At 43.5% G+C, this 26,429-nt stretch overlaps 1 protein-coding gene across 3 annotated transcripts; it reads right to left on the bottom strand.

Annotated features, from left to right (window-relative positions):
- Positions 1-595: 595 nt before the first annotated feature.
- On the bottom strand, positions 596-26,172 carry ST6GALNAC1 (ST6 N-acetylgalactosaminide alpha-2,6-sialyltransferase 1). Of its 3 annotated transcripts, XM_077327681.1 has the most exons (10): positions 24,962-26,172; positions 19,586-20,336; positions 16,093-16,261; positions 14,883-15,051; positions 11,423-11,458; positions 9,351-9,489; positions 8,717-8,820; positions 8,124-8,210; positions 3,617-3,716; positions 596-3,230 (listed from the first exon to the last, which is right to left on the bottom strand). In XM_077327681.1, the coding sequence occupies exons 1-10, from the start codon at positions 25,078-25,080 to the stop codon at positions 3,060-3,062; spliced, it is 1,845 nt and encodes a 614-aa protein (XP_077183796.1). In that variant the 5' UTR covers positions 25,081-26,172; the 3' UTR covers positions 596-3,059. The 3 variants fall into 3 exon arrangements, with proteins under 3 accessions (XP_077183796.1, XP_077183797.1, XP_077183798.1); XM_077327682.1 differs by lacking the exon at positions 11,423-11,458; XM_077327683.1 differs by lacking the exon at positions 3,617-3,716 and having other exon boundaries at positions 3,097-3,230.
- Between the last annotated feature and the right edge of the window lie 257 nt (positions 26,173-26,429).

The raw sequence follows: 26,429 nt of genomic DNA, 5'->3' as shown, positions 1-26,429 counted from the left end.
GGCTATATACAGACTAGAAATTAATATCTTGTCCATGTAGCTTTGCACTCGGTTTTCGTGAATTCATAGCCAGCTTTGCTGCTGGAGAGGATTTTCCATCACTTCATGTTGTCGCAGAGGAGGGTGAGAATAACAAGGGAGAATGGGCCTTTGAGGAGAAAAACTTCAAAAAGTTCTTGGGAACTGAAAAGGTCCTATTCAGCTTTGAAGAATACAAGTATGGAGATGGTCACCTAGCAACCTGGAGTAATGTGGCATGGCCTGGATTCCAGAGAGGGAGAAACAATGATTCCTTGCTACCCTACTGAGAGCTCAAGGCCTGGGGACCTTCTCCTACAAAGCAGGGATTGAACTGAAGAGATGGGAAAATGTCTTATGAGAGAAATGGCTATATTGGAGACATGGCAAATGTAATGTTCGTGCAGCCTATTCCCCTCAAATATGAGGTGAAAATGACAAAAGACTAAAAAATGAGCTTTGCTCTTCTCTGGTATAAATTAAAAAATTAAGCAAGTATAGCAAAGTTACAGTGGTACAGACTGAGACGAGAGAAAAGGGGGCAGAAACACAACTGAGGTGAATGCTGTGAGGCTTGTTGTTATTCCCATTCTTGTACTGCAGGCACTCAACAAAGGGACAGCCCGTATCTGGAATGATTAGGCTTGCTTCATCTACAATGTGCAATTTGTGCCTTTTCTACATAATTAACTTTATGGTGGGAACAGATTTTTAAAAATATGGTAAACAGAGATTTCAAACATCCTGATTAAAAACAAACTTCTATGTCCCATTCCTTATCTTTGATTTTAGTACTTTTGGGCCTGGATATTTCAGCATGGACTAGCTTTTCTCTCTGGGTGTTTCTGCAGTCTGGAGGGCCCTGTGTTAGTAAACAGTATCTAGAATCAAAATTGTCAGGAACTTGCCTGGCAGCAGTGAGCTGAGGATCAAGTGTGCATGGAGAGCTAAGGCAAGTTCTAGGGCGAAGTAAACACATCTGCAGAAGCTGTGCTGAATCAGGGGTGGAAGCAAGTAAAGGGACGTGGGATCTAAAGATGAGAGGAGATAAGGTTAGTCAAGGTAGGGAATGAGAGTGGAACTGACACAACATAAAAGGATTTTATGTAGGGCTTCTTGTCAGCTTGAAGTCTCAATTGGAGTGGGAGGGAGGCAACCAGGTCCCAAGAGATTCTGAAATGGTTCAATACTTCTCAGTCCTTGCAGGCAAGCTGGTTGGCTGGCTGAATTTTTAGTGCTGACCAAGAATTCTGCTTTCGTAGAGGGCTAGCATCTAACATACCTTTCTAGATCCACAAGGCCTGTGAGACTCTTCTGTTCTTTCTCTGGAAGCTACTTAGGTTCAGACAAAATTGCATGGACTGAGACTGAAATTTAAAAGTATGATTTTTTTATTTACTTCATGATTATTTGATGGCCTTCACAACATATTTATTCATTTCTGTATGCAGTAAACAGCAGGCATAAGTTGGGCATTTGGTGAACCATTGATACACAAAAGGACAAGGTGCACAATTGTTGAAAGTGAGATGAAGTTTCTTCTTTTCACAGTGGCCGGGAAGTCATGTGGGATAAAGCAGACATTTCCTCATCAAAATGTTTGGCTCAGATTCCCCAGGTAGTGCTGACACCAGCTTCTGACAGTGCTCTGACTATTGGAACTCAAAGAAATCTACCCAGCTGCAAGGCATATTTAGCTCAGCTGGTCATGGAATATGACCACTTCTCCTAGACAGCTGCTAGAGCTCATTCAAATCTGAAGACAGTTCCTCCTTGCTCTATCACAAATAGGCACATACATTAATTGACATTTTAAAAAATGCAGATTGTCTAGGTCAAAGATGCTATACACCTTTGGGAATCATTCAGCTGGGAAAGAATGTTTAAGTCTTTTCTACTAGCTTTCTTGAGTAGTAATGTAACTTGGCAGCTAAAATTGCCTGGTAATGTAAGATTTAGTCAGTAACAGAAGTTAGGAAGTAGCAAATCTGCTCTGATTCTGAACTGACTGATTTACAATGCAATCCTAGTAACACCTCTCCCGCAAGTCCATAGAAGTAAATAAATAACAGTCAATGCAAGTAAAATGAAAAGTTCATAACTTAGGGTGGCAGCAGTCAAAGATGAGACTCCTAAGAATATATCCAAACCATCCTCTATAAAGCATGAGCCAGATGCCAAGAGAGATAGACATTGCACTTTTGAAGCTAAATCCTTGCTGGAAAAACTCACATCCTAAAGAACAAGAGGAGCAGGAAGCCAGGAATCAACCACAATATCATAACCTTGCAACTGCCAAGAAGATCCCAAATAGAAAACAAGATGCCACCAATACCATTCACACATTATGACCTCTTTGTTCCCACCAGATCAGCACTGTACACAAGAGCATTTCAAAGCTTTAATCACCCTGAATGCCTCCATGCCCAGGTTGGTCCTGCTAAAGATGAATAGATGTGTTGCACTAATAATTCTCTACCTTTGGTTGAACAAATCATAACTAAGCAGACAGGGTGCCAACAGATAATCCGTGCAAGATCTTAGTATTTCAGTCAGTTGAAACAAAGAATGGAAATGAGGCTACACCTCTGAGGTAGCACAAAAGCTTTGCACCCATTCAGTTCCAAATTCAAACAGAAGAATGCCAGGTAGCAGCAATGTGAAGGACCTTTGCCTGAGACTTTGGAAAGAAACTACTAGTCATGTTAGGTGGATAAAATGATATTTTGGATTACAATCCAAATGGATTCTTGGGACCCAACTAGCCTACCCATGTTCTTTCTAGCAATAGAATCTTTGCTAGCTTGCACTTGTGTGTTTGTGTGTGTATGGCTACCGTTCTTGCTGCAACAGCGAAACACTTCGATTCAAAACCTTTAATGTCAAAGAGCTACTCTACAGATATAAATAATAAAAATAACAGTTTCGCTCTGGATAACATCCCTGCTTCCACACACAGACACATAAATCTGTACCCTCTGAGTTTATACTGGGGAGAAACCCCCACAAAGGCTGCTTTTGGCTCTATGCTTCCTTCTCGGTCAGGATCGCTGGTAGAGCGTCATGATGTTTGCATCATGAAGTTTTTTCCACAACCCACGTTCCAGATCAAAGTCATGGTTGAGATAAAAGATTAAACGTTTCCATTCCTTGTCGTAATAATGGTCTGAAAACTTCTGGTAACCATCTGTGATGTACCCATAAGCGCTTACCTGGGGAAGGCAAAAAAAAAAAAAGTATTAAATAGTTACAGAGGAAAATGTGTTGGCTGCAGAAAATGGGGGGGGGGGTGAATTTCTAAAGGGGAGCTTATAAATGATGGGATCTGGGTCACAAAAGAGTTGACTTAGCAAACTGGGGAAACCAGAGAACTGGAAGATGGCGGCGCTATTCCAAATCAGTGAGAGAAATGGGGAAAGGGCATAAATTTCCCATGTAGGAAGCCCAAATGTTGCAGCCAGACTAAGATGGAAGCCAAACACGCATTTTGAAGCACAGGAGACTGAAAGGTTACTTCAACTTTGGATTATTTATTTGTTCCTTCATTGTGACTGAGAAAAGTTCCTTTATGTTCTCTGTAGCATCCCCAAGTCCTTACCTGGTCACAGAGATGAAGTGCAGTTAATAAAAGGAATGCACCTGTTGTGGGTCTATAGAGCTTCCAGTAGGGTTTGTCCAGAGTTTTGGATTTCAGAAACCTGCAATGGTGCATAAGGTATCAGGTGGCACTCTTGTCATATGTATGTGAGATACACTGTTCATGTGGTAAGAAATGGTGCACATCCATTTCACAGAATGTAGGCAATGTGGTTTACACATACTGCAAACTACCCGCGGTATCATTATTCCCTAAAATAATGTTGATTGACCAGCAAGATGGAGCCATTGACAGACAAGGTTAGGAAATCTTTCAGGTATGCAGAAAAATAATAGTTGGTATAACTGGCTAAAACTATCTCCTTCAAGGCATCTCTTAACTCAGCCAATCATCTCATTCACTGAGGGATAAATGCTAATAACTTTATATAGGCAAGTGTTCAGTCAAGAGCTGGTAGGCTCCCAGATTCCCAGAATTTGGGGGGAAGGAACAGTTAGACTTTTAAAGAATGGATTAAGTACACTTGCCATATGGAATTGATTCTCGTGTTCTTATATTTAATAACTATAGAAGCCCCAGGTGCAGATCAAAGCACGTGCACAGTAGGGCTACCCATGGCTAGGTTATAGACATCTGCAAACCTGTGGGAAACACCATGTTTGCAGAAAAATATATTACACATTTTAATATTTTATAGTACATTTAATTGGTCCTCATCAAGACATTTGGGAGGGCTTCTTTTAAAATTTATCAACTACAGGATGTTGCGGCTAGAATGTTGACTGAAGTAAGTCACAAAGACCATATCAATGTTCACATGAACACACTGAATCAGAATCTTGGTCCATCAAGGTCAGTATTGTCTACTCAGACAGGCAGCAACTCTCCAGGCTCTCAGATGGAAGTCTTTCACATCACCTACTACCTGAATCCTACCTGATCTCAGGGACTGAACCTGGGACCTTCCGCTTGACAAGCAGATGCTCTGCCACTGAGCTGCAGCCTCTCCCTTTTCATCTAATTAATATTGTTTAATTTAATACTGTTACCCACTACAAGGGAGTGGCGGGATATAAATTTAAGAATGAATGAAGTAATTAATTAATCTATGCTGGCTCCCAATTTGTTTCTGGGTCCAACTCAGGGTGTTAGTAGTGACCTTAAAAGCCCTGATCTAGTGAGTTGCTCTCTGCAGGAAGAAGGTGATCTGAAGGTGGTAGGGATTGAAGACAGTTCCCTTGTCATGGACAGATCACTACTTGTTGAGGTTTAGACTTCCAGGGACACCATAGGGGTGGGGGAATCAGTTAAAGAGATCTGTCCTTGTAGCATGTTAGATCCAATAGGTTTTCAGAGGACATTAGGGGATTTCCCTGTAGATATGGTCAGCACTCCTGCTGATGCCCTGGTTGACCTGTGAAATGGGGAAATGACCCAAGCAATTGTCATGATGACACCTAGGTATCCTCTCTCAAGGATTGGTTACCGGTTATATTCTGGATCAGGTTCAAGGTTTTGGTTTTGACCTTCAAGCCCATCTGTGGTCTGGGCCCAGCATATATAAGGGACTGCCTTTCGCCCTATATCCCCCACAGGGCTTTATGCTTGGCGGGGGCCAATTTACTGGTTATCCCCAGCCCCAAGGAAGCCCGCCTGGTCTCCAACAGGGCCAGGGCCTTTTCGGTCCTGGCCCCAACCTGGTGGAATTAGCTCCCGGAAGAGCTGAGGGCCCTGCGGGAATTACCAGCATTCCGCAGGGCCTGTAAAACAGAGCTCTTCCGCCAGGCCTACGGTGAGGCCGGGTGGTGAGGAGGATCAGGGCCCCCCTCACAAAAGCCAGTGGTAGTGAGTGCCAGCTCCCTCCACCTCCCTGTAGCTGAGGCTGCGGAGATTCGATGATTAGTACTATGCCATCTATTGTTGTTTATTGTTGGCTAATTGGTTGTTATTCACTGTAATTTTATGTTATTGTTATGGATTTTAGGGGATGGGATTTTATGTGAGCTGCCTCAAGCCTTCGGGGGGAGGCAGGATATAAATAAAATAATAATAATAATTTTTTAAAAAGTCTAAATGCCCAGGTAGTTCCTGGGTTTGCTGAAGGGCAATGGATAATGAAAAGATAAGGGAGATGGCTATACTTGGGATGAATCTGACAAGACACTCTGGTCATCCTTGGTGGTCCTGACTCAGCTACCCCTGCTGTCTGCTAGATATGTAACAGAAGAATCAAAAATAGGCTGCACAATAAAAGTCCATTGGAACCAGGGAGTTCCTGAGCATTTCATGAGAAAAATCTTCAAAAATCTGCCAGGAGTTTGCCAAAATGAGGTCCCGGGTACAAGCCCTGTTTTCAGCGTGAATGTCTTCCACAATGGCTATTCACTAACTATTGATGACATACCATTATTATGCATTCATACATTACTTGAGTCACAAATTTGAATACAATCGGCAGCAGCTGCTCATTACAAGCTGTGTATGAAATAGTCAGTCAGGATCAATGGGCTGAGAGCCTATATCAGAGATGTTTCGATTCTCCACTGTGAGCCCAGGTGATATTTAATGGTAGGGTAGGTCATATATTTATTTGGCATTTATATAATTACTAACCAGAAAGCCCATTGCAATCAGGAATGCAATGGACGCTAGGACCCAGGGGACAAATCTGCGTGTGTGTGTGTGTGTGTCTCTCTCCCTCTCGCTGCGTCTCTCCGTGTGCCTCGCAGCAGGAGGCAGAGCAGGTAATTAGGGCTTGTTCTTAGGAGAGAAGCAGGGCTGGTTTGCAGTTTGGGTCAGCTCTCTCCATCTCTGTCTCTCTCCCTCCATCGCAGCAGGGGCAGTTCTCTGCGTCTCTCTCTCTGTGGCAGCAGGAGCAATAGCAGGTAATTAGGGCCCCTTCTTAGGAGGGAAGCAGAGCTGGTCAGCAGCTTGGGGCAGCTCCCTCTGTGTCTCCTCTGCCTCCCTCGCAGCAGGAGGGAATGAGTGCTCGTGTTCAGTCTGTCAAGGCTCTGTGTGTCTTTCTCTGTCTCTGGCATGGCTGAAGGAGGGAGGCAGGAGCTGTAGGGGCTGGGCCAATCAGGGTGCAGCCAGTGCTGCTGGCTGCACCTTGATTGGCCCTATTCCAACCTGGACAGCCGGACACATTCCACCCCCAAGGCTGTTTCACAAATATATAGAGGAACCATGGATAAGGATTTGTAACACATATGATTATTAATATTTACATTTACTTTAGATTCAATTTGTATTGGAACACGCAAGAATTTACATGTCTATGTAACAGGGGTATACCTAGGTGGTTATATTAAACTTTGTGACTTATGTAATATATGAATGCATAATAATGATATGTCATCAATCATTAGGGAATAGCCACTGTGGAAGGCATTCACGTTGAAAACAGGGCTTATACTCAGCACCTCGTTTTGGCAAACTCCTGGCAGACCAAACATAACTGCATGAAAAACTTTTGAAGATTTTTCTCATAAAATGAACTCATTGGTTTCAACATACTTTTATTGTACACCTTCAATCTGGAGGAATCGATGTTCTCTCTCGGTCTGCTAGACGTGTAGCTACCTGAGAAAGACTTTCTTGGCTTGGGCCTCAAAACTTTGGTACTCCTTTCCCAGGGAGCTATGGGTCTGTCTCCTTCTTTTGGTGTCTTCTGCCAGTGGACAGATAATTTTGTTTTGTTTTGTTTGGCTTACCCACAGTAACCATTATTGGCCCTTCTCCCTGATTCTAGTATTGTTTGAGTTTTTATTGAATTATTTTACAATTTCATTATTGTTTTAATCTTCCAATGTTTTAAAGCTTTCATGTGCACCACCTTGGGGACCCTGTTTGGGTAGAAAGGCAGCATAAAAATGTTTTAAATAAATTAAATAAATAAAACTCCCTCCCAAGGGAGATTTATCTGTCTCCCTCTGCCATTGTCTTCTGCCAGCAGGCGAAGATATCTTTGTTCCGCTTGGCCTCACCCTCAGTCAACACTGATTGCATCGTGTTTGTACGTATATATGTTCTTATTGTATTTTTAAATATTTTACGTATGCGTTTAAAATGCAAGTCTTAATATCTGGATGTTCACTGTCTTGGGGACCCTGTTTGGGTGGAAAGGCAACATTGAAAAGTTTTAAATAAAAAAATACATTTCTTCTCCTTTGGCAGTTATAACCCAGAAGAGAAAGCACTTTATGGGGCTGGCTAGAATCACCAGCATGGCTTTCATTTAAACAGTGACCCTTCTCCTCAAATTCATCAGCTACTACTGCTAAACTGTGGAACTTTTAAAACATCTGTAGAAGCAAGAGTTTCAGTCAGCACAACTACTCCTACCACTGTGGCATTATGGATAGAGACGCTGTGGCTGCCCAACATTGCTGCAGCTATTAAAGCCCAAGAGCATGCCCATGCATTGAGCCTGGCAATCACACTTATTTTGGACACTGCAACAACAAAAGTGCCTTTATTATTGAAGTTAACTTTGTTTGTGATCTACCTGTTTTTGGTGTATCTGAGAAAATCTGGATGGATCACAAAGTATTTATCCAGGCTGAAATCATCAAACATGTCCCTTGGCTTTTTCCTAGGAAAGGAAGCAAAAATATTTATTATTATTTAGATATTTATATTCTGCTTTTATCCCTATGGTGACCCAAAGCAGCTTGCAACATTCTTCCCTCTGCCACTCTACCCTCGCAGCAACACTGTGGCATAGGTGTGGCTGAGAGAGAGTGACTGGTGAGTCACCCAGTGAGCTCCCATGGCAGATTTGAACCTGGTCTCCCAGATCCTAGTCCAATACTTGTAATCACTCCTCTTTGTGTTCATGACAGGTAATTCCACCTCCCATATCCAGAACTATTTTAAAATGCATTTGCCTGTTACCTGTGGGCCAGGCTTCTTTGTTAGCTGACTTCAATTATTCTGAATGATGAGGGAAAGGGGCATGCACAGATTTTAATGAATAAAGGGTGAGGATTAATAGCTAAAAACCACAGCCACAGAGCATTCCATAAAGGGAAGCTAAAACTGCAACAACTTTTCAGGAAGAGTGTTGTGAACAGGGCCTTGACCACACAGCTGTCTCACCCATAGTAGTCCAAAAATCCTTTCCTGACATCTTGGTTCAGCAGAACAGCTTTCAGCCATTCATAATCTCTTTCTCCTTCCAGGAAATGAAGGTACTTGATCTCCTAGGAAACACATCAAATGTTGATGGGGGTAGAAGGAACAGAAGAACAATCAGAATGTATTTAACTATTGGGAAGGACTAGGCATACTGCATGCCAGTCAAAACAAACAAACAAACAAAACCCCAAAAATGTCATATATGGAAATGTATAAATTCTATAAAAGATGCCCTATCTTTTACCGTACTAGAACTTTAAATTCCAAGATGGAATCTGCCCATGTGTATACTTTAGTATGCTATAATTCATAATATGAAATTCATTAGTAAAATTGACTTGAGCTTATTACTATTAAATAAACAGCATTTTTAAAAGAAACATACCATAGTGTCCCTAATTTTTCAAACAACTGAATAGCTAAGATTCCTGGCAACTATACCAGAAAGATGACTAAAGGCCCAAAGCTTCTACTTTGTAGAATGTTGTAGGTCAGAACTGGGATGTAGATCTGCCCTATGGCAGCTAAATTATAGAATAACCCCTCTGCAGCCCTAAGAAGATAGCAGAGGACAAATGTTATGCATCTGTCTTACCGTTCCCACGGGAATTTTCTTGAATCCATGGTTCTCCAGTAGCGTAAGGGAAGCCACTAAGGAATAGGCTGTGAATCCATAGAAGGAGGTTCTTGTTCCAACATCTCTCTCATAACCCTTGATCACGGCCCCACTCACCCTGGACCAAGAGACCATATGGAATGGTAAAGTTAGCCATGCAAGCCTGCATGGCTGGATTTCAGGTTGAGGAACTTTAATAGTTGGTGCAACATAAGTGACTCAGGTTTTCTATGGAAAAATAAGATCTATAGGGTGCTTTATTGGAGGAAGACTTGCAGGATGTTTTATTGTTCTAACATAGAGAAAACAGATATCCCCGTAAAGACCACAGTCATCCTACATATGAGTGTGATCCTGCATTGAGCGGGGGGTTGGATTAGATGGCCTACATGGTCCCTTCCAACTCTACGATTCTATATAAAAGATAGTTCACGTATAATGGATGTTTGCTGGAATTTGGAATTCCATGAATACTCCAGATATACCTGAGTGAATTTATAACCAGAATTTGATACCAACCTTCTGAAGCAAAATCTGTATGGCATCTCACTCCCAATGGGAGATAACTTGGCCCCTGGCTGAAAAGGGAGGGAGGGGAAGGGGCTATTTTTATAGCTTTCCGCTGGTTGTTGTGATAGGATGTTATGGGGTTTTATTGTGTTTTACTGATTTTTATTATGTCAACTGCCACCAGTCTATGTGAAAAGCAGCAGCATATAAATCATCAAATAATAAATAAATAAACTGCAGGAATTCATTTCAAATGAAATGTGGCCAAAATAATTCAGGGATCCTCAAATTTAATTAAAGCTTAGAATACTATATTTGGATTTTGTAAAACCAGCTACTGAATTAAAAGAGATGCAGAAATTCAACCTTTCTCTACATTTTCAGAAATAATGTAAAGCCAAAGAGAATTCATTACAGGTTAGATGAGAAGAACATCTAATGTACTTTCAATGCATTTTCGAAGTAGATTTTCCTGTTCAGCACAGGAAAATCCAGCTGCCAAAGCACATTGAAAGTGCATTATCCTATGTGTGCGGAATGGGCCTCAGCTTCTCCCCCTCTTAGGCAAGGTCACAAATCTTGTCGCAAATCTTCTCCCCCTCGTAGGCAAGGTCGCAAACCTCACTAGGGGAGGTTCTCTCTCAGCTGCCCCAGTCCAGTCCAAAAGCAGTCACATTGGAGAAGAAACCTCTACCCCTAGCCAAAGCCAAAACTCTCACACTTGGCCAAACTCCGGCATGATTTCCTAATGATGGTAAAACCACAAAACCATCCAACTCAACATTTCTGAAAACTAACTGCAACCATGGGGTAAAGTTTAATCAGGCCCTGTTCTATGATTAACTTCCCCCAGAAGCCCCCCAGAGTACCCCAAAATTAGAGCCAGGATGGGAAATATGGACTGCACCACTTTTTGACCATCATTCATAGTAAATGAACAAATCTTCTCCAGTGATTCTCAGTGGGGCAGTCCTGTCTCTTGGGACATACCAAAGCAGTGAGTCCCTGGGGGGGAAGACTGGCCTCTAAGTCAATATAGCCTGCTGCAGAACCCTCCTACTGAACTCAGCTTCAGCAGAGGCAACCTTATCAATCCTATAGCGCCTGGTAAATGAATGCACTGATCTCCAGATGGCAGCTCTGTAAACCTTTTTCAGGGACAGGAAAGCTCTATAAGCTACTGAAGTAGCTGCCCCTCTTAAGGAGTGTTCCTTCACCCCTGCAGAGGGATCCATCCCCATTGCCCTTTAGGCCAAAAAAAGATACAACCCCCAATTCACCTACTGATGTTTAGGGTGGAAACCTTCCTACCAAGGGAAACTTCTACAGTCAGTCTTGCAGAAAGTCTGTCCTGTTCAAGTAAAAACAGACACCCTCCTAACATCTAAGTGGTGCAATTCCTTTTCCTGAGGGCTGCTGGGCGTAGGATAAAATGAGGGAAATATCAATGCCTCCCTATGAAACGCTGAATTCACCATAGGGATAAAGACTGGATCTGGCCTCAAGACCATCCTATCATCATGAAACACATAATTCCTTACCTGCCAGGAGTGCATGAATCCCAGACACCCTCCTTGCTGCAGTAACACAAACCAAAAATAGGGTCTTAAAGGTAAGCTCTTTCAATGGACACATGACCATAGGCTCCCTTCACTAAGGCTTTCAATACTGTATTTAGGTTCCAGGTCAGAAAGTGATGCACCTGCAGAGGGTTCACCAGTAAGGTTTCCCTAAGGAACCTTTTAATATAAAGGTGAGAGGGAAAAGGTTTACCCTTCTTTAGCCCCCTCACCACCGAGATAACTGCAACCTGTTTCCGAAGGGTGCTGTTACTGAAGCCTTTATCTAGACCTTCCTGCAAAAAGGCTAAAACCTCTATCACCTTAACAAAAAAGCAGGTCTACTCCCTTACCACCACACCAGGTATAAAACACCTGCCAGATATTGTTATACACTCTCTTTGTGGAAGCCATCCTTGATGCAGCTATCACTCTCATAGTAACCCAGCTCCTTGTGCTGACCCTGCTCAACCTCCAAATAATGAGTCTTAGGAGGCTTGGGTTTGGATGCAGGAACAGCCCCTGTGACAAAAGATCCTGCCTGACTGGAATCTGCCAAGGCTTGATTACAGACAACCTTTTTAGGTTCTGAAAACATGCCCTCTGTGGCTGAATATAGACCACCAAGACCGCTTCTGTCTGTCCTTGGAAGTACTTACTGGAGGGAAGGCATACAGGAGCCATTTGAAGTTTAGGGTGCTGTAAGGATCACCCTTGTCCAATCTTGAAGTGGCAGCCCTTCTGAAAATTGATTGGGCTCCAACTACCACAGAAGATTCTGCTTCTGGAACAAAGGAAGACTGACACTCTTTGATGACCACCTGGCCATGGTGCTCTGATAGGGACTCAGAAAATTCAACAGGGGCTGAGGATGGAAACATACCCATCCAACCACCTCCGGACAAAACACCAACATCCCCAGAAGGCTGGCCAGAGACATCACATCTGAAGGGGCCTGCAACTGTAACTAGACGACATACCTGATCTTCTGTTCCCTTAGGAAGGCAGAAAAACTTTGTCCAAAATATCTATGAAAACTCCCAGGTGGAGGACTCTCTGAGATGGAACCAGATAGCTTTTCTCGTGCTTCACCATAAATCCGTGCTCCTGGAGGCACCTATCATCTGGACATCTTCCATACCTTATTAGGAGAGCAATAGTCCCTGCACTCAATCAGTCCAAACAGAACAGCCCTGTATTAGAAGTCTCAGGTCATATGTGAACCTCACAAAGCGTCTGCAGGGGACAAAAATGGGCATGAGTGGCACAAAGTGCAGAATTTCCTTGGGTTAAGTCTTCTCCATCATCGCCCTATAAGGGTGTAAGGCAAGTTTTATTCAGGGGAAATTATGCCTTTTGTACAATTCTTATAGCTGGATCCTATGGCTATTATATACTCAGAAACAAGTCTGACTGAATTAAATAGGGTTTGATTCCAGGTAACTGAGCATTGGATTGCAACCTTTGAATGTTCAGGAGTCCTTTCAGCACCTGGGTTTATTGATTCTATCTCTGGGCTTGATAAATATGTCTGTACAGTGGTTACAATATCCTGCTTCCAAGACAGAGTTCCAAAAGGCATAAGGGATTATTTGCTACCTGGAAAAGCCAAATTCTGGTATAGGGACTCAAAGATTAACTAGGAGCATTCTAGAATGACCCATAAGTTTTCCATACTTGGAAAACCTTCAGGCATCGCTTAGCAGATGCTCCACTACAAAGCTGTTGTTTCTTATTATATGTTAATAAAACAAAGCTTTTAAGATTTATTTTGTATGGCTTCTTTGCCAAAACTTTTATCTTTAACAGCGTTTTGCTCTTAAAATAACAACGTAAGGGGTGGGTAGGTGGAGACTGAGTGTGGCCTGTCCGCACACCGTGAGGACTTCTCGACCCAAGGGGAAAGGAAAGCTCCCCCCTGCCGGCTCCTGTTGGGCTGGGAGCCACTGGGGAGAGGGGGGTGGCTTCCCAGGACACAGCCACCTGCATCCTCTTCTCCCTGCATGGGGGGGGGGCATGCTAGAGTCTGCTGTATTTTTACTACAACAGGCTTTTTTGCTACTATGTATGTATGTATGTATGTATGTAACACACAATTATATATACACTAGAAAAAATGTAAAATACAGTGGGCACTAGCCTTCTCTCCCCCTGCCCTGCCCAGGCCTGCCAAGGCCTGGAGTGGCTGCAGTGGGCTTTCTCAGGGTGAGAGGGAGCACTGGTAGGGGCTCAGTTCCTCCCTCCCCCCACCCTGGGTAGGCCTGCCAAGGCCTGGAGATGCCACAGTGGGCCTTTTTGGGGTGGGGGCAGAGCACTGGTGGAGGCCAAGACCTTCTCTGTGCCCCCATGCACTAGCAAGGTCAGGGCTCACCTCCCTTTCCTCCCAGGCCCCAGTGCTGGCTGTGGTCCCAGGCCTTCCCCCCTCATCCCAGGTCATGTTTGCTGTCTGCCTTACCTCTTGCAGCCAGTTGACTAGAGAGGGCTGGCAGTGGAGGGGGATGCATCCAGGGGTAAGACAGCCTACCTGATTGGCCATTCGTTGGGTAGACAGGGGTCGATAGCCTACCTGATTGGTTGTTCATTGGACAGATGGCAAATCAGGTACACGATAAGTCCCAACTCCTCCCAACATCCCTGTCCAGCTTTATTTATGGTACAGATACCTGGAATATGTTATGAATTTTTATAACAGGACACTAGTGACTGTACTAATTATGTTTCTAGAGTAAGCCACTGATGAAGACTGCTTGCACAAATGCACCTGGCATTTTGTTTTATCTTACTGAATATGGATATTTACATTTTGTTCTTGACTTTTTATTATATTAATTTACATGTGTAGTCCTTTGTGCAGACAATTGAAATTGGTCATTATTTGTCTGCCACATCATATGTCGTTAAGTTGTTTTCTCAATCTTTTGATTTATGCAGTCTATTCTACTGTCACAGGAATCTTCTCTCTCAATTTTACTTCATTGTACTGCATGCACAGAGAATCCCAAAACCTACCAAAAAGCAGGAAAGTGAAACTTGAAAAAACAACTCCTTCCCCTGCTTGGGGATGGCCTCTGAAGAGGAATGTAGTTTAACAAAGAAACACCACAAAATTCAGGAGGCTGAAGGCCCCTGCTTGTGTGGGTTGATGATGTATGGCGGTCCAAACATTATTTTGGGGTACAGAGCTTTTAATCTCTCCTGAATGCTTTTGGATGGATTCATGAATAAGGAATGGGTACAGAACTGGGAACCAACTTCAGCCTCCTACCAAATTCCTAGTTGCCCATAGACATTGCTTTCCACAATATAACAGAACCAATATATGAAAAGTCTAAACTCTGAATGAGGTGTATGTTTCAAATGGAGCTCCCTGCTCCAGAAGCATTGGTGATGGCAGGCAATGCATGAGGGGATAATAAAATAAGAAGCAGCAGGGTCCTCTTACCGGAAGACATAATCGTGGGAATCAATCACCTGGCCCATTCTGGAGTTGTTCAGTATTCCTCCATTTCCTACTACAGCACAGGTGATACACCCGGAAGCCTGGCTGCTATTTGCCCTGAGAATTTGGTGATAGGGTTTAGGAGGAAGCATTGTTATGACTTCTTTTACCACTGGAAAAGACAAACACATTAGTCATTCTTTGTAGATTGTATATATTAATGAGTTGTTTTCTTAACTTTTTGATTTATGCAATCTATTCTGCCACCACAGGAATCTTCTCCCTCAATCTCACTTCATTGTGCTTCATGTGCAGGCAGCACCCAAACCTACCAACCAGAAGGAAAATGACACCTGACATAAGCAACTCCTTCCCTTGTCTGGGGATGGCCAAAAATTCAGCATCAAAGGTTAGCAGGCGTGCATGCTATTGAGTATATTACACAATAGTTGGTCTCTAGGCATCATTCACTTCCCTTCACAGAAAGTATATGATTATGATGGTGTAATATCCAGTGATGTGTGCATCCAGCCATACTCTGAACTGCGAGAAGAGTATAACAGAATTAAGGAAATGAACTGGAGTCCATGAAGTTTACTGTTGGGGGGAGGGGAAATGGGACACTAGATTCACTAGAGCATGTGGCTCTTCCTCATTTATGTTTGGCTTGGACTACAAGGCCAGAGAGAGACTTAACTCATTGCTTATAATTTGTTTTAAGCAAATGCCAAACTTACTGCAAGAAATCGCTTTCCCCAGAAAGTCCTTTTTTCTAGCTAAGAAATGTTCTTTTATTCTGTGTGCATGCTTCATCTCCATTACTCCATCATCACCCTTGAGAGCTCCTGGCTGCAGGCTTTGGGAGTTTCAGGGAATTGTTCCTTGTACTCACTTCTCCTGGAAGCGAATATAGCCACCCTGTGCCTGGGATACCAGGAGCTCCTGGGTCCACCACACTCTGAGTGCTTATGTTAGCAGCTAGGCAAGCTTACATTTCTTCTTAGCTTTGACTTGTTAAGTTCCCCACAGCTCGGAAAAACAGGCAACAGTTCCTTGCTTCATCAGATGGGAGGGGACCAAGGTGTAGGTTCTGAGTTATGAGACACTTACAAGGGCATACAGCTTGCTCAGTGTAGGAGTCAGAATTTTTGGCTCCATGGGAAGAAGCCCCCTTATTAGCCCCTTCTGTGCCTCCCCTGGTTGAGTTACTCACATGAGTAATTTAGCTCCATGAACCCAAAAGGTGTTGGGAAATGCTCCATACGCTCCCATTCACTGTCACTGAAGTGACTCCTGTCCATAAAGAGTGTGATGTTAGGCAGAAAAATGCCCTGCAGCCAGTCAGACTTGGCAGCCTTGACCCGCAGCGAATTTGGACAGTTCTTGAAATACAAAGAAAAGGAAATAAAGTTGGGAGGTGACTACTGGACACAGCAGATTTGTGCAACTGATAGTTTCCTCTCTCACAGAGGATTCTTAATCTGGCTGAAACTCAGTGCGTATCTGATGGTGTATCAAACATTCTGTCCTGGCCGGGATGCAACTGATTACCGCGCCTCAGGACAGGAATTTAGGAGTGGCCTTGGATGCCTCACTGACTACGGAGGCACAAGTCAGAAAAGTAGCCCACCAGGCATTCTTTCATCTTTGGCAGGCAAGGCTACTAGTACCCTACCTGTCCTCTGAGCACCTAGCTATGGTGATCCATGCGACAGTCATCTCCAGACTAGAGTTCTCTAACTCGCTCTACACGGGCCTGCCCTTGTCCCTGACCTGGAAATTGCAGCTGGTTCAAAATGCAGCTGCTAGAGTCCTCACTGCAACATTGTGGAGGGCTCACATTCAGCCTGTGTTGAGGCAGCTTCATTGGTTGCCGGTTGCAGCCTGGATCCAGTTCAAGGTTTTGGTTTTGACCTTTAAGGCTTTTCACAGTCTGGGACCCACATATCTGAGGGACCTCCTGTCACCCTATGACCCCCACAGGGCCTTGCACTCTGTGGGTTCTAACTTGCTGGTCATTCCTGGCCCCAGGGAAGTTCTCCAGGCCTCGACCAGGACCAGGGCCTTTTCAGTCCTGGCCCCTGTCTGGTGGAATGAGCTCCTAGAAGAACTGTGGGCCCTGCGGGAGCTGTCAATTTCTGTGTAGCCTGTAACAGTGGTCCCCAACCTTTTTATCACCGGGGACCAGTCAACGCTTGACAATTTTACTGAGGCCCGGGGGGGGTAGTCTTTTGCCGAGGGCTGCTGCCACCACCTGAGCCCCTGCTCCACTTGCTTTCCCGCTGGCTCCCCTGACTTCCCGCTACCCTCTGGGGGGTGTTGCTAGCAACAGCTGCGCAGTGCCATGCCGAGGGGGAGCCCCAGCCATGGCAGCTGCTGGAGAGCACCAAAAGTGAGCTGGTGGCAGAGTGGCAGGGCAGCCCCCGAGGCAACAGCCGGGGAGGATGAGGAGGAGCCACGGCCCGGTACCGACTGATCCACGGACCGGTACCGGTCCCCGGACCGGTGGTTGGGGACCACTGGCCTGTAAGATGGAGCTCTTCGGCCAGGTCTATAGTTGAGGCTGGTGCAGGAAGATCTGGTGCCCCCCCTCCTTTAGGACAGTGGTCCCCAACCTGCGGGCCGCGGCCCGGTGCCGGGCCGCGGCTCCCTCTCCCCGCCCCCCCCGCAGTAAAATCTTCCCAGGCCGCAAGCTTGCGGCCCGGGAAGCTTCTTACTGCGGGAGGGCGGGGAGAGGGACTCAGGGCCGGGCCGCGCGGGCGTGTGGGTGCGGCCCGCAGGCGTGGCCCGATGCGTGGGCGTGGTCCGTGCGGGCGCAGCTCGATGCCCTGCCGGTCCCCAGCCTCAGAAAGGTTGGGGACCTCTGCTTTAGGACATGCCATCTGTCAGGATATGGGTGGGAGATTTTCTTGACACAAACCTCTGCTGCCCCAGGAGCAGGTGTACTGGTATGGGGAACAAGTGATATTGCCACCTTGTGATTTTTTGTAATTTCTTATTGGGGTTTTAATTGGGATTTTATTGTTGTGGGTTTTTATGTTGTTACCATCTATGGGAGTGTCACCGGGAGTGTCGGGAGATATATTTTAACAACAACAATAACAACAACAACAACAGAACATACAATGCTGCCTTACTTTGTTCTATATTGTTTTACCTTCTCCTGAATCTCAGACAGTAAAAGACCTTTCTCAGGTTATGGTCCATGGCACTGTGCTCCCTGGCCTCTGGGTCTCCTGGAGGGAGAAGAGCTGTCCAGCTATGTTCCGCCATGCTGGGTCTGTGCTCCCAGGCCTTCTAGCAAGGAGAATTGGGAGAGGGGGCATCTGGCCTCTCTCTGTTGCACTGGCTTGGCTGGCTGCCTCGCTGGCATGCCCACCTTGGTCTGCAGGGCCCTTCTGCCCCCTCCTCTGCCTTTAGACAGCCTGTTTTCAAAATGGATTTACCTACTATTTTAGTATAAAACAGTTTCATGTGTCTCTGTGTGATATGTGTGTTTGTGCATGGATGGGGGATTTAGATCACCAGACTCACTGCATGGCCAAATGCTATGTATACCATCAGCTTTTCATGTGATTGACATGGAAAATAGACCTCTGATTCACAAGAATCTCTCATGTAAATAAGGATTGCCATGACTCCTTTTAGTCACATGCATGATTTTGCATGGCATGCCCCAAACCACACTCCCCCAGCCTTCTTTGTTATTGTTGTGTTGTAGAAATACAATCATTTATACACTATATGCTCAGAAAGAGAGCAAAAACTTAGTGGAAATGAAGAGGATTTCTTAGCAGACAGTGTTTGCACAGTTCTTGTGCAATGATGAAAGACTGAGATAGCATTTATCAAAAAAACAAACAGAAAAATCCAAACTCAAAACAAACCTTGACTCACACCCTTCTGAATTAATTCTCTGTAGCATATAGCCATGCAGAGATTTAGGGCTGTGCAGCTTGAGATAGGAAGGGGAGTTCTCATAAATGAATGCTCCTCTGGACAGAAAAAAAAGTGAATGTATTAGCAGAAATGATTCTAGGCAAGCGTTTCCCCTGGTATGCTAGTTTACAAACAGTCATGTGTTCTCAATGAGAGCTGAACCCCACTGGCTCTTGATATTTCCAGCAATGATCTCTTGTGCTTGAATGCTATTGTTAAATCATGTAATAAATTCCCTATGATCAAAAACAACAACAACAAAAGGTCTCTTGTGATCTAGTAAACTAGTGAGTGACTTTACCTTTTCAAGTGAGCAAAATAAAACAGAAGTGCAGCGGCACCTTAAAGACTAACAACATAAGTCTTGAAAATCTGGACTTCATTTATTTTGCTGCAATAGTCAAATATAGCTACCCTTGAAAATTATCTAGGTTGGCAAGTTCTCCATCTGTATCACATGGGATGTTGTGAGGGAGCTGAAGCACAAATAAGAACAATTCACCCTAGGAACACTGTCCAAGTCTATTGTACTTTGTCATTTTAGAGTCATCATCTTGAACTTGAGCAGTGGTCGGGGTTGAGAGTAAGGCCATGTGCCACAGGGTTCTCAGTGCACAAAAACCAACATTGGGACAAATATCACAGGCAAGTTTTTGACTCTGTCCCAGATTTTTAATAACTGTACCAATACAACTTTGTACTCTGCAGCTGTCTGATAAATAAACCACTTGAATCCTTAGGACACTTATGACCATGTATCTACTTACTGACTGTGGAGTTATGTTTTCCAGAAGATACTGGTCATCAAAGTCCCAACGGGGCTCAGATTTGAAGTCAGAGACTTTGAACCTTCTCTTGTGGGTTGCTGCAGAAGTGGCATGTGGGCCTTCTAGAGCTCTAGGTGCAGATGCATTTTGATTTTCAGCAACAGTCACCAACGCTTCTTTGGCAGACAACTTCATTGAAGGAAACTCAGAAGACGCCAAATGCTGTTCAGATGCATCTGTTTCCTTTAACTGTCCCTTGGTTTGCTTTGTAGTAGATGGTGGTGTCAGATATGTAGCGTCAGATTGCTTCCCTTGTTTGTGATCTGGCATTAAATCTTTATTTTTTTCTTCCTTTGAATGAGATAGTGATTCTATGCTCTTATCTTGTTTTTGATTGGAAGTTAGTGTTGCAACCTTAACAAGATTTTGATTGGCTATAGATATCTCAGCTCTAATTTTAGCTTGCATCTCATTGGCTTGGGGTCTTAATTTCTCTGCAGTTTGTTTTTTGATGTCTGCTGGTACCACAAAACTATCCCCATTGTGCTTCTCAATAGATGCAGATGCCCCCGCTTCTTCCTTGGCATTTACTTCTTTGGCATTTAGGTGGTTGTTAAGCATCAGACTCTTAACAGCATCTCGCTCTTGTGCAGTGTTGTTGGGGCCAAGAATCGTCTCCAGAGGCTTTACCCTCTCCTGGTGGGATGCCACAGCTCTTTGGATATGCCGCTGGATGTTCATTTGCAGTACACTGGTGGCAGGATAAAAATGAACAAAGGGTCTAAAGGAAGTTCAAAATATAGTTATCTCCAAAATATTTTAATAGCAGAGAGCATGCTTATACCAAAAATTCTGTAGACTGCTGTTTGCATGAGACCACTGGTAGTCAAGGGGTATTGACCTACTCTGGTCCATAATGAATTCCATATAAACACATTTCTAGAATAAGAGGGAGTACACTGTATAATCATGGAAAGGTGATTGTGAGATTTTATACCTCAGTAAAAATAATTATAAGCAATGAGGAGTGAATAATCTGACAGAGTGATTCTCAGGTGTGGCTCAATCTGACACCATGTTCTGTCATTGTAGTTATTTGAGATGGGCTGATGAAACCACTCTTTCAATCAAATCTTCCACTGGTCACTTGTTCCTCTGCAACCACGAGGTGTTTTTTTTAACCTCCCTCAGAATTAGGATGTTCTTCACACCCTTTCCCCAACATTTTCCTTTAAACCTGTCCTCAAATTATCCTCCCTCATGCATTTTGAAACCATAATTCTAGTTTAACCCCAGTTAGTTGTAACATCTGATGATTCAACATACCAGGAATTGTTCAATTTCCACTCCTTTGGTTGCAAACTTGTCTAATGATTCTCCACCCCTGATCACTGACTGCAGAAGATTGAAAATGTGCCACAAATGGCAAATTCATTTTCATAGCCAGCTTACTGTACCCTAACCACTCAAGCACACAAATGTCTGTGGGAGATTGGTACTTGGTGAATAGTATATGGGGTATACCTCAGATGCCTGATGTATTTTAGTGTTCTGTGAAAGGTAATGCATGGCTCATTTCCCCTTCTCCAGTGACAACTACTTCCTTTAACACCATTAGCTTGTATAATGTACATATCCGACTCAATTCTGTAGCATCATGAAAAAGATTTGAATCCTCTTAATATGTGATGAAATATCAAGTCCTGTAATGAACATTACATGTATGCTTCACATTGCTCAGTGACCAGAACTAAAGCCCTTTAGTATTAGTCAATCTGCTGGCTTAGCAAACAGATTTGTAACACAGAGAATGTTTATGAAATGACAGTCTTTAAACATTCTTAGAGGTATCCTCTTTTCTTTCCACAGCTGCAATAAGCCTTATACAAATTAAACATCTGATGGTGGTGACTATTAGGAGTTAGTTTGATAGCTCAATGAAGCTGCTTTCTTCTAAATTTCTAAATTTCTAATGTTCCACACAATTCCACTGTTTGTACCTGAAAGCAAATACAAGAATTCAGAGAATTCGGAGAATACTTGTATTTAAAGGTTAAAGTTGCTGTTTGAAGACACGAGATTTCCGCACCCTTTAAATGTAGCGTCATGCCAGTCAAATGCAAGCTGAATATTCCGGCCCCTTCACATGACGTCACCCACATCCATTGTCTGGCCCACTGACTGATCACTACATCTCCATTTTCAAGCGCTTCTCCGGGAATCCCCAAAAGTGGATTCACCACCACCGGAGAGCAACCAGCAGGCAACCAGCAGAAGGAAGGTATGAAGGCTCAAACACGCTAAAGTCATCTGTAGCTTCCCACCCTCGCTCCCTCCTCCCTCTCCCTTGTTCCTGGGGAGAATTTTTTTTTTAATGGAAAACTTCCTGGAGCAACAAATAGGCAGACGTGTATAGGCGATGCTAGAAATAAAATAATATTTCATTCAACAAAGCGTGCCTCTCGAAAATTTTATCCCCCCCCCAAAATCAGGAAGAATATTAATTTACTTGTTTATCAAAGGACTCGGCTGCCTCAGCTTCAGTGCCAATGGAAGTCAATGGCACCATAGACTATAATGGGAATGTCGGTGTTCCCACATTTCCTGGAGCCTGGGGGTGGGGGTTTGAGGTACATCCTCCAATCTTTTAGGGTAGCTCTGGGAGGCTCTTCCCTGACTCCCAAATATCTAAATGATTGGTCCAAGAGATCCATGTCTAGGTGCTCCCAAAGAGGGTGCCCCCATCCCTCCATTATATTCAATGGAGAGTCGTTGTATCAGTACAATGACTTCAGTTCACTTACAAATATGTAACTTTGTTACATACTAAGCAAAGTAACCACAAGCCATCACAAAGTAACCATGGGAAGGTAATCCTTATATTTCCAAGCCCTGCTAGAATTCAAAGACAAACAATTGGCCTTGTAAAAAGAGGTATAATCTTGACAGAATAGAAATGGACCTACCTCCTTTTGCATTTTCTGTCTCCCTATCAACTTTCTTTGGTTGTGCAGTGCATTTTCAAGGTACCTCCAATCTAATCACCATTGAGTCATATGAATGCTCAGATACGCATAGATGAATCTCCAGCCCCATGTCAATATAACAGGTGCCAAATGGCCGCCATGCACCGCCTTCAGTGGTTTAACAATAGGATACAATTGCAGATTATTATTGGCACACAACTGCAAACAAACCTGTTTAACTGCCAGAATTTTTTGCTGTCAAGCTACAGCCAATTTATGGTGACCCCATAGGGCAGGCTTTCTCAACCATGGTTTTATGAAACCCTGGGGTTTCTTCACAGCCCTGGAAGGGTTTACCAAGTGGTTGGGAGTTAATTCAATTATTCATATATGTGTGTGTGTGTGTGTGTGTATTTAAAATTGGTTAAACATTTATCATGATATAACCATATATGGTCATGTTGGACCCCCCCCCCCCCGGCCAATGATGGGCCTGGAGGGGGTGGGAGGGCATGTACACAGCTCTGCTTCCCAACCATATTCTGCACCATCACACCACTTCTGGGGTTTCACAGCCTGAAGAATGTTTCAAGGGTTTCTCAATGGTAAAAAAGTTGAGAAAGGTTGATGGGTTTTTTAAAGCAAGAGATGTTCAAAGGTCGTTTTCTGTTGCCTGCCACTGGGTAGAGACCCTAGATGTCCTTGGTGATCTCCCATCCAACCAGGACTGACCCTGCTTAGTTTATGAGTTCTTATGAGATTGGGCTAGTCAGAGTTTATACAAATACAAACATACACACACATGAGTGTATGTTCTGAGCAGTTGGTCATTGTTAAAACATGAACGAGACATGCAGATTTTTGTTGCAATTCAAATATTTTATTGAGATATCAATATATACATATACCCATACACAATACTAATACATCAATTCACTAACCTAAAACTCAAATGCAAATAAAGACAAATATATATTCAAGACTTCTCTCCTAACCGTAACAAATGAAATAGTGAAGCCTAGAAGCCTAGATCTGTGACATAACATTATACTTAAAACCTGCTCCTACTATGGAATAGTTTTTTTTCATATAGTTCCAAAACAATGCACATTGCTTAGCATATTTTACAAGATCCAGGTCTTTGTAAATGGCAGACAATTTGGCAAGTTCAACATAGTCCAACAATTTCCTTAAGCACTCTTGTCGAGAGAATTTCAGGGCTCCTCCATTTAGAAGCAAAACTCATTCTAGCTGCAGACATTGTGTACATAAATAGAATTCTAAGATCCTTATGGACCCTGCCCTCTAAAAAATTCAACAGAAATAACTTTTAATATTTTAATATTTTTAAAAATTCCTCAAGTATATTATCCCAATAATGTCTTGTCTTCTTACATTCCCACATCTAGAAAAAGTCACCACTCTCCTCTTTACATTTCCAACATTTGTCACATATTTTTATTCCATTTTGCAAGCCTAGCAGAAGTAAGATGCCAATGATAAATCATTTAAAAAATGTTCTCCGTGATGTAATAGCAAGGGGTAAACTGCATAACGAACTTCCATAACCTTTCCCAAGTATCCAAACTCACCAAGTAGCCAAAATCCCTAGCCCAAGAAATCGTTACTTCCTTGACTTTCTTCTTCCATATTCCATTCTAACCGCTGCTTATAGAGTTTTGAAATTTCTTTACCCTCCTGTTCTAATATCTCTTTCCGAAATCTAGGTATTTGTACATTGAAATCTTTTTCTTTGTGTATTTTAAACAACTCCGCCATATGTTCATATAAAAAACAATCTATCCTGTGATCCGAAAGGTCTTCTCTTGATCTCAGTTTAACAGTTTTTCTATCAATATAAATCAATTCCCCATAGGTATACCAGTTAGAAGTGCAGATTTGAGAGAGGGGGGGAAACCTAAAGAAATATTTTAACTGGCTTTCTCATCTTCAGCAAGGTTTACGCAGATCATAAAGTTGTGCAGCAATGGGTGATGTATCACTTATGCAAAACCTAAGACATGATGGCTTGGACTATGTGCGTTTTGAGACCGAGAGGCAGGTAAATGCAACTTTGCTAGAAAACATTCTTTTAACTTTAGAATGTATAGAAGTTTATTTGCTTGGGGAGTACCTTGACATTTATTAACAAGAAGAAAAAAAGAGTAAAAATGATACATTGCATGCTTTCCAATGTCAAAATGGGTTCTGGAAAACCAGTGTTCAATTCCTTATGGGTGTCTATGAAATTTACTAGATGACCTTAGTCAGTCTTTTGCTCTCACAGGGTTGCCGTGAGGGGGAAATGGGGGGGCAAGGAAGGAGGGGCAAAGAGTTAAACAAAATACAGCTAAACTACTTCCAGTAAGTGATCCATAATATACATTTAAGAACACGGATCTCTTCTTACCTTAATGGATATTTTTCTGTAAAGCCAATGTAGGCAGCAAATGAAACGAAGAGGAACAAAAGGATTATGAGAAGCAGCTTGGAAGATACCCTAGGAAACATCCTCCTGGTTGGTCTCATGGTCTCAACAAGTTAGACCACCCCAAAGTTCTCTCTCTGCCTTCCCTGCCACAGGTATAGCACACAACTGATCACACCTACCGCTCTGTTCCTCTGCTTTCCTCCAGGCAGGGAGGGCAAAATAAACATTCCATTTAGCTGCTGTAGGGATTATTCAGCATCATTCTCTTTTCAGAAAAGGTCATTTCTTCATGTCAGGCTTATTCCTTTTGTGTGTGGATTTTGTGGGGTAGAGAAACACCCACAAGTCAAACGAGAGCTTTCTACACCAAAAACAGGTCTGTTGAAAGAAATGCCAACTCTTTTGTTGTAGGCAAATATTATCTAAGCAGATAATATCACTTGAGCTCCTGCTCCTTTGAGAGCCCTGTACAAGGAGGTGAATTCAAACGGGAGAGTTTCTCACTGTATTTGAAGCTGCATCTACTAGAATTCCCCCTTTTACACAACTGTTAAAGATACAGAATTCTACTTTTGTGTATTGAGTCATTCTGTATGTGTCAGGGAATTAAATCCTCAGGTTAAGGTATTAACAATACCATCCCTGTCTTGGATAACCCAGGCCAGCCGGATCTCATCAGTCTTGGAAGCTAAGCAGGCCCTGGCTAGTATTTGGATGAAAGGCCACAAAGGAATACCAAGGCTATGATGCAGAGGCAGTGGCAAACCAACGTCTCTTGCTGTGAAAACTCTATTGGTTTTGATGGCATGCACACCAGGCCCGGTTTGAGGATTTGCAGGGCCCGTAGCACCAGAGCCAGCGGGGCCCTAGCCGAGCACAACTGGCGCTGCTCTTTGTGTGGCACCAGTAACAGTGGGGCAGCCTTCCCAGGGGTACTTGGAACTCTGGAAGCAACTGGTACCTTCACTGTGCTGGAAATATCCACTAGCATCATCCTGAACTCTAAACCTCCTTAGCATAAAAAACGGAAACAACCTGATTTTTAAAATTTGAGTACACTCAGGGACTGTCATCCTCTTTGAGGGCCGTGTTTCCAGTTCCAGAGCATTAATGTCTCTCCCAGGGATCCTTTCACATGTGCTCACTACTCACTGCAGTTCAGAGGGCACCCTCCTGCCTCAGCTGACACCAGCAGCTCCAGGCTGCCCACCCCACCCCACCCCACCCCTCGTGCTGCCTTCAGCTTTGCCTTGCAGTGGCTATTCCAGATTTGGAGGGGGGAAGTTTCAGGCACTCTTTCCAAGGGTTTTCTTGCAGGGTCTGGCTAGTTTCTCTGGGATTGGCTTGCCTTGTCACTTGGCAGGCTGCAGGGGAGGCCATCAAATGTAGCACATGCTGCCGCCAAAGCATCCCCGCACCTTTTCTCCTGTTGTGCTTTGTGCCTGTG

Source organism: Paroedura picta, chromosome 3, assembly GCF_049243985.1.
Source record: "Paroedura picta isolate Pp20150507F chromosome 3, Ppicta_v3.0, whole genome shotgun sequence".
In the NCBI taxonomy this organism is placed as follows: Eukaryota; Metazoa; Chordata; class Lepidosauria; order Squamata; family Gekkonidae; genus Paroedura; species Paroedura picta.
The sequence above is the reverse complement of the archived record's forward strand: the minus strand, read 5'-3'. Positions and strand labels throughout refer to the sequence as shown.

Bases quoted from the DNA above. Each gene is read 5' to 3' on its own strand.
- ST6GALNAC1 (XM_077327681.1), bottom strand. From the start codon at position 25,080: ATGAGACCAACCAGGAGGATGTTTCCTAGGGTATCTTCCAAGCTGCTT. The intron at 11,459-14,882 runs GTAAGAGGACCC...GTGTTACTGCAG, and splicing joins TCCCACGATTATGTCTTCCG to CAAGGAGGGTGTCTGGGATT. The intron at 3,717-8,123 runs GTAGATCACAAA...GCACCATTGCAG, and splicing joins CTCAGATACACCAAAAACAG to GTTTCTGAAATCCAAAACTC.